The sequence below is a fragment of the Sorghum bicolor genome, chromosome 1 (genome assembly GCF_000003195.3).
Source record: "Sorghum bicolor cultivar BTx623 chromosome 1, Sorghum_bicolor_NCBIv3, whole genome shotgun sequence".
NCBI classification, from domain to species: domain Eukaryota; kingdom Viridiplantae; phylum Streptophyta; class Magnoliopsida; order Poales; family Poaceae; genus Sorghum; species Sorghum bicolor.
The window spans coordinates 15,302,065-15,310,806 of record NC_012870.2 but is presented as its reverse complement, the minus strand read 5'-3'; the positions used below and the strand labels follow the sequence as shown (position 1 = coordinate 15,310,806).

General features: G+C 42.7%; 2 protein-coding genes across 2 annotated transcripts; both read right to left on the bottom strand.

The window, feature by feature from the left end:
• LOC8064555 lies at positions 5,942-7,103 on the bottom strand. Its single transcript, XM_002464247.2, has one exon. It carries the CDS (start codon positions 6,987-6,989, stop codon positions 6,300-6,302), a length of 690 nt encoding a protein of 229 aa, XP_002464292.2. The 5' UTR covers positions 6,990-7,103; the 3' UTR covers positions 5,942-6,299.
• Positions 7,326-8,476, bottom strand: LOC8063009 (agamous-like MADS-box protein AGL80). The gene has a single exon (XM_002464246.2). It carries the CDS (start codon positions 8,455-8,457, stop codon positions 7,573-7,575), a length of 885 nt encoding a protein of 294 aa, XP_002464291.2. The 5' UTR covers positions 8,458-8,476; the 3' UTR covers positions 7,326-7,572.

Below are 8,742 nucleotides of genomic sequence, written 5' to 3'. Positions count from 1 at the left end.
TGGTCGACTGCCATTGTGTTGTGGGAACAAGGGTTCAACAACACTTAAAACTGTGATCAAACCTCCATTTTCAGAAATACTATCATATGTGGAAAAAGAGTTCTTTTACAACAGTACTTGTGAAATGAAACCTTGCATGTGTAAAAAGATAGCTTTATGCAAATAAAACTAAGCCTCATCCTTGATTTATCCATATGCATATATATTGTAATCCCCTTCCGTAGAGTAAGGTTGGATTTGCTGAGTACTTTGTACTCACCCTTGCTTTATTAAACAGAGGAAGATCCGGACTTCGATCCCGAAATGGCGTTCGAGTAAGGTCGTGTCTGCACCCAACTAAGCCTGTGGCATTGGGACTTGTTAGATGTTCGGTTGTGATATCGTTTGTTTCTGGGTCCTTTGGACCTATGTTGTATTTTGGTGTCTTATTATTATAGCGTGCCTTCATTGTCCACGCTTATCGAGACTACTGCGCTGAAACTTATTTCATGTAATAAATGTGTTACTAGCCTCCTGGGACTAGTATTGTATCATATTTGAGTTTCTGGTTTACCAGGGGCGCTTCATTGTGTCTCTAGCTAGTGATGCAATTTTGTCCCAAATTAAAACAACATGATTCATTGCTAGGCCTGGCCATCCTTCAAGAAATCTGTTTGGCGTTATTATAAGTATTTATTAATTGACACGTTTGGACGATCGATGGATGCTAGTGACAAGATATATGAAAGGCTCACTAGTATGTGTACGTAGGAGCTCCCCGTTGATTGAATACTAGTTATATAGGTTTGTGTGACCTTGCTAATTAAAATTGTGTATGTGAGCTCTACCTAGCTCGGCATCTTAGTTGATTTATTAGTTGCAAAGGTATGTGCTTTAAAATTTAGATAGAGGTGTATAGTATTGACTAGATCCAATAGTTTAATTTCCATAATTGTTTTGATTAGTTAGAGTAATTAGTTTAGAAAGGATTCATCTCCCTCTAGTCCGCCATCTCGACCTATCACCCACCCAAAAAAATTTCAGTTTGACTAATAGGTGAGATCATGCCATGGTTTATGACTTGCAATAACCATCGGGTCAAGCATGGGCCTTAATTGTTCACCCAAAACTTGACCCAGTCCCAAAAATCTAACCTAACATAGGAAACCAGAGAAATAACCTAACATGACTTGACCCAATGTCTCCATTGAGTTGGCACAAGCCAAAAAATTGACTTAACATCGTACTCGAGTTAGGCTTGGGCTGACCAAAAATATGTGGAGTTTTTTGGCCTTAGCCAAGGCTTGAATAGGTGGTCATGCATGTATATGTGGACGAATAGTTAATGACATGAAATGCCTTGGGTGATATTGTTCGGTACTATAAGTGCCAATATATAGTAATAGGAGAGATATTCTAGTATGATTATTGGAATCGTAGTGAGGATGTCTTGATCAATGCATCATGCCAAGACTGTGTGATCTAAACACCCTGTAACACCCCAAAAATATGTTTTATGTGTTGAAAAACATAAAGTGCTAAATAATTAAATAGGAGTCTTAACGGGTGGCAAAAAAAAATAATTTATCCATTGCTTAGATGAATGATCATAGACCACAAATGCATAGAGCTCGTCGAATAAATTCTGTTTGACTACTCATACATGTTGTTTGAATTTCAAATAAAAAACTAGAGCTATCACAAGGTTATAAATAGGAAAAAAGGCATGAACAGTACTCATGGTTACTGTATCAGAACTGCTACAGTAACAAGGCCGGTGCCTTTTCCCCTTCTTTACTGGAAATAATCCCTTGTTCCCTTGAGCCACCACGTCTCCTATGCATGGGAGAACAGCAAGAGAAGGAGAAGATAAGAGAAGGGTGGAGAGGAAGAGAAATTAGGTCTTGAATGTTGTCCCCCCACGGTATTCATTCTTCCTCCAAAAAATTAGTTAGTCATGATCTTCCTATATATCTTTCTGTTTGGCTCTTTAATCCCATGCTTCCCCTTGCTTGTCCATGATGGCGATACCATTTGCGGAGTAGATTGAGACAATGAGTGGTGTCACGACGGGATCACAATGAGAGAGAAGGAAAATAGAAGAGCAATCTTTGTATACTCATTGTTGGGGATAAGATCTTATTTTCCCCATTGTTTTTGATGTCTAATCTATGCTAGGGTTTGTGAAATCGATTGATTAGTTGAAGTGGTTAGGGTTAGAATCTCAAAATTGGGCCCTGTTGTTTTTCAGATCATGCAGTTGTGAGTTTGGTGTTGTTTAGGGCTGTTTTTATGTATTCCAAATTCATAGAAAATTCATATTTAAGTTGTATACTCCATTATCTTTCTTTTGGCAAAGGGATCATGTTTATAGCCCTTATTGTTTGAGAGATAAGATCATTGATGCTATTATTGTGCTATCAAATTTCCCTATAGTTTTAGATACATTCAATATACAATAGTTTAAGTCCATAATTTTGATGCATTATCTAAATGAAAGTTGTATTAAATTACATAAGATTTCCGGTTATGTGTGTTTTAGTCAGCTGCTATTTTCCTGTTGTTAGAAAAGTTCAGTTAGATTGTTCGTTTGTTTGGGTATCGTCATGTCTTCAAAATCTGAAAGTTGTAACAAAAAGTTGTAGATAATTCTGTTTTGTATATTATGAGTAAGTTTTATTTTTTGGATAAGTTATTTGTCTTTAGTAAAAATATGGAGTAGGGTCGCTGCTGTTGATTGGTTGTTTGGTCGCTATTTTGAGGGAAACGATGGCGTAGGTTGTATGAGTGATTTGTGTGTTACTTGTGCATATTTGTATAAGCATGGTTTTTGAGATGGTGATATTTGAGTGGGTTATATACCTTCAGATCGGTCTTAGCTCACGTTGTCACATCATCATTTTGAGGCAAGTAAACATAGCAGTGGTTGCTATAGCTTGATTTGTTTATTCTAACTACACTTTGTCATAATATTAATTGAACCAATATGATATAGCTACTTGAATTAAGTTATCCTTTGAAATAATGTATGTTATGATCATAATTGTTGAATATCATGTGTCTACCATGGGAAGGCAGATGATATGTTTTATGATTATGAAGAAATATGACATATGTGGTAAGAAATTATCTTTTCTTCATGAGGTAAGTTATGATTGTGGATGTACATATGGCATATGTGGTAAGTACAATTGCACTTGCATCATATCATTACATCATGCACATTTTTGCTATGAGCATATGCATCGAGCCAGGTCGGTGAGAAAGTCATATAACTATTCTAGAGTGCTCTTGAGCTAGGTCAGTGAGAAAGCTATATGACTATTCTGGAGTGCTCTTGTAGATTATATCGTTGCTTGCTAGCTACGACCGTATCGATACATCATCGTACATTGCTTGAGGAGGGGTACAATGCAGCTTCATACCTTGTTCGGTATGGAAGCAGTGAACATACATATGTATTGTATTTGCACTCTTTGAGGTTTATTTGTATTGAAGTCTTATATTGGCATGAAGTAGTTTGAGAAGTATTGTTTTTATTATATGAGGAGTATCATTCTATTCATTTGTTGAGGTGTTTTATTTGTTATATAAATGTGTTTTCTCTATGAAATTTTGTTTGGGTAAATATTATTATCATGAACCTTTATTTGTTATGATATGTAGTCTTATATATTTAAATCAATGCCTAATGAACTTATAGTTTGAATGACATGTTCAAGCAGTTTGCTTGCTGAGATTTATTCTCAATCCCGTTATCTTTTCAGGTGCTTGGTATGGATACTTTGCTTGAATAGAGGGGATTAAAAGCACTTCTTTACTGTTTCATCCACACTTAATTTTAATAATAATGATTTTAGCTTGATGTAATAAACTTAGTTTATCAGTCTTGGTGACTCTTCATGTAGTTTAATAAAAATGTTTGAGGCAGAACCTTTGGCATGTGGGAAGAGATGTTAATAACACCCTGGGTTTTTTTTGGTGTTTGGGGTGTTACACACCCTCTGAGAGTACATGCATGGGGTACAACTTGGAGTTCTACAACAATTGGCCATTTGTGTCGGTGGATTTTACCGAGGATTTGAGGTACCTATGAAATCTATTGGGAAATGGCTTCCCTTTGAAGGATATATCTTGCCTTTCTCATATAGACCAAGTTTTGCTAATTGTATTATATGTTGGTCGGCAACCCGAGGTTAGTCCAAAGATAATATCACTTCTATTAGAGTAAAAATATGGTATTAGGGCAGTTGAGTTGAGACTTGGGTTTCCCAAAACCTGCAAGCATTGCACCATGGGGTCAGTGTCCTGGAGGATGCAGTTCGTAGACTCGAGGATGTCGGTTGTGTCCATGGTGACTCAGGGCTAAGGATGCTGGTGGCTACCATCGCCGACGATGGTGATCATGTGGGTACAGTGAGTTGTTGACCACATAAATTGTTCTAAAAGATTTGATTTCTAATAGGGAGTCTGACTACGACTTTGCGAGGACCCCAACCATGACTTTGATGGTGGTTTTGATAAGTGATGGGTCTCTACCATATGCTCATGGTTGCTAATGGAGGGCGTTGCTCGCTGTTCACTTCTTGTTCTTTTGTTATTGGTTCATGTGGACTTATAATACGAGAATGTTCTATGTAATCTAAGATTTATGATTGGTTATTGAGACTGTATGACTATAATGAGACTTGAATGTAACACCATGTGATAGCCTAAATATCTAGAGTCTATCACACATTTAGTCGTGGATTCTACTCGCGAAATTCCCGAACTATTGTCGTCACTCGTCAGTACTAGAGCAATACATAACCCTAATATATGTCCCTCGAATTGGATGTTAGTTAAGAGCCTACTAAATATAAACCTACTTCTTTTTGTACCCTGTAGATATATGTCATAACCTACAATATCCAAATATGCTATGTAATAGGAAATATAAATTAATTTAATGTTTTTCTCATTTCTACACCTAAAAATACTCTAAAGTAATTATTTACCCGATGATACTAAAAATCGTATACTATTCAGTCACAAAGACTACTCTCCAGACTACCAAATACGTATATTATTTAGTTTTCATTCCTCGCCCAATATAAAGCACACCGCGGACGGCTGACGCGAGTCCACAAACGTGTACAGAGTCCCGTGTCACAGCGGCCTTGTTTGGTTCACGTTGATAAACTTTACCATCTATCATATAAAATGTTTGAACACATATATATAAAGTATTAAATATAGACTATTTACAAAACTAAAAACACAAAAAAATTATGAAACGAAATACTACAATACATATTAAATTTTAACACCTTCGATCAAACATCCTCTAGGCCTTGTTTAGTTCCAAAATATTTTGCAAAATCGACACTGTAGCTTTTTCGTTTGTATTTGACAAATATTGTCCAATCATGGACTAACTAGGCTCAAAAGATTCGTCTCGTCAATTTCGACCAAACTGTGTAATTAGTTTTTATTTTTGTCTATATTTAATACTTTATGCATGTGTCTAAAGATTCGACGTGACGAAAAATCTGAAAAATTTTGTAAAATTTTTTGGGAACTAAACAAGGCCCTAATTCTCCTGAGTTCACGTGTCATGGACGGTTGGCAGCCTTGTCAGGACAGTCAGCATCTCATCAGCTTAATTTTAATTCCAAACAACAGGTGTACGGGATCGTAACGACAACTGGCGCCCTGCCTCCCAATCTCCATAATTGCTACTTTTTATCTTGGCAGCTATTAGGGCACTCCCAATGCTAGAACTATATTCTATACTTATTAATTTTTATAGACAATATATATAGAAACTATGGTCTCAATAGATAGTTTCTATAGAATATTTTTTATCCAATCACATTCATTCTCTCTCAATTCTTAGCCAATCATATCACTTCATGTCTTGGATTTTGTGTAGACATGGTTTCTAATTTAGACCCAGATTCTATAATTTTTGCTCTTTCTCTTCAATAACTCTCTTGCCACATCATCAAAATGGTTAGGTGGCACTTCAATTAATATCTATAGAAACCATGATGGTTTCTGCATTGGGAGTGCTCTTATCTCACAAAGTCACAAGGAATAAAGGTGTCCGATATTAATCAACTTCATTGAGAAAATAGTAATTCTACCATTATGAAAACTGGGCTTCGCAATTTCGTCATCCTACAAATGGATTCGCAAATTTGTTATTCTCAAACGATGCACACCCTCAAATATGTCCCGGGCAGAATGTTGATTTAATTTAAAATTCTTTTTTTGTCATATCTTATTTCTCTCTCCGTTTTGCCCCTCCTCCTTATCCATTCGTTCACAGCAGACGGTCACGGGCATTCGGGAGGGGACAATGCACGAGCCAAGCCGCCGGCGCCGCCCCGTCGATCTGCGCCAGGCCACCGGCGCTGCCTCCTCCGTCCGCGCCAGGAGGGATCGAAGCCTATGAGGGTCTGGCGGAAGTCCTCGAACGCGCGGCGCTCGGCGGCGCGCGTCTGGGCGGCAGCGAGCTTGGCGGCCTTGCGCTCCTGGTTGGCGATGCGGGTGGCCTCGGCCTTCCGCTGCCGCTCGGCCTCCATCAGCTGCACCTCGTAGGCGTACTGCCGCCGTAGCTGCACGTCGCGCACGTACCACTTGCACAGCCGGTCCAGCCGCCCCCACGCCTCCTGGGGCTCCGCCACAGGCTCCCAGCTGCCCAGGTACCTGCTGGGCTTGGAGAACTCGTGTGGCTCCGCCCGCGCCAGGGTCCGCGCGGAGGCGTGGAAGCCCCGGAAGAGCAGGCGCAGGAGGTGGTGCGACCGGGAGGAGGAGAGCGCCATCGCCGCCGCAGAACTTGTGGCTTGTGCGGACGGAGGAGGCAGCGCCGGTGGCCTGGAGCAGATCGACGGGGCGGCGGCTTGGCTCGGTCTCGTCCGCGGCGGGGGAGTTGTCCCCTCTCGAATTCCTGTGATTGTCTCCCGTGAATAACCGTGAACGAATGGATAAGGAGAAGGTGCAAAACGGGAAGAGAAATAAGACATGGCAAAAGAAAGTTTACATCAAAATCTTGTTTAGGGCATATTTGAGGGTGTACATCGTTTGAGAATGGCAAATTTGCGAATCTTATTTACGGGATGGTAAAATTGCGAAGCTCATTTTTCATAATAGCAGAATTACCATTTTCTCAACTTCACTCAGCGCTCATGTCCGCGTCCTGTCGGATCGATACGAAGACCGGATTCACATTTCTGCGTCTGAAAGGAAGTCCTTGCGTCCATATCCAAACACTAAGGTTTAAATCAAAAAATTGTCATCCGGTACAATGCACCAACATATATCTAGTAGTTTTAAAATTTGTCCAACATTGGTACAGCTAATAAAGAGCAACCACACAAAAATCAATTTCTTAATATATAACCATCCATGTGGCATGACAAGTACAATATATAGTGAAAAATGAAACATACTCCTATATAAGAGTGGAGTATTATATAGACGGTACACGAACGACGGCAGGATACGATCGATAGCATAGATATGCATGCATGCATGCCCGACGACACGACGACGACGAGAGGATGCGATGGTGCGGATTGTGGCGAACGGCGGAGCGCGTCGGCCTCCTTACATCGGAGGGAAAGAAGAAGGGCCAGCAGGATCAGACCACCCAAATCCGGCGCCAAAATTGCCCAGATGAGGCAGCATGTCTGCCGCCACAGCGCTGGTGCTGGTGCCGGCGCCGGCGGAGCCTCCGAAGCTCCCGCGCCCACCACTGAAGCCGCTGTAGACGAGCGCGCCGAGGTCCCCTCCGGCCCTGGCCACTTCCATCAACCAGCTGCTGGCCTGCGGGTGCGGCGGCGCCTGATGATGCACACCGTCCGTCTGCCCGGCGGGGCCGCCGCCGATGTTGTAGGGCATCAGCGGCTGCAGGCTCACCTGAGGCGGCATCTGCAGCTGCAGGGTCGGCGGGGGAACGACGGCGTTGCCCTGGTGACCACCCTGCGGCTGCTTCCCGCCGGCGGCCTGGACCTGGTGGTGGTGGCGCTCGAGGGATTCCTTGACGCCGACGAGGCGGTTCTCCACCATCCAGCCGAGCCCGGCGATGTCCTCGACGGAGAGGCCGACGAGGCTCGGGCGTCGCCCCACGATGGCGTCGTGGAGGAGGAGCGTGGTCTCGCGCTCCCGGTTCTCGCGCTGCGCCTTGTGGAGCTGCTCCTTGAGCTTGTCGATGCGCTGCGTCAGGAACCCCTCCATGTCCATCATTTTTTTGCACTGGTCCAGCTCAGGCATGGCCTTGAACCGGGCCAGCACCTGCGCCGCCTTGGCCACGTCGGGCCACACCTCCGGCTGGGTCTCGCCCTCGCCGTACACGACGACGCAGGCGTCCACGTCGCACAGCGTCGCCAGCTCGCTCGCCTTCTTCATCAGGCCCTTGCGCCGCTTCTTGAAGGTGGCGCGACGGGTCGCGTCGTTGGCGATCCACTGCAGGGTCACCTTCTTGCGAGCCATGGCGGCTGCTGCGACTACATGCAAGATTTTGGAAGGAAAGGGAGGGACGGAGATGGTGGTCATTTTATAGCCGCCCCTGTCCGTGTGGATTGAAGGAAAAAAGGATACAGATTGGAACCACCCATCCACCATTGCCATGAAATGGAAACAAATTATGCGTTAAGATTCGCATGATCATAGGAATTAGCGCGTCCATGCTGGTTCATTCAAATGCACCAACCTAGCTAGTAGCTAAGCGTACTTCACACCATTAATTTTGTCCATCTAGAGATGGCCATCTCATCT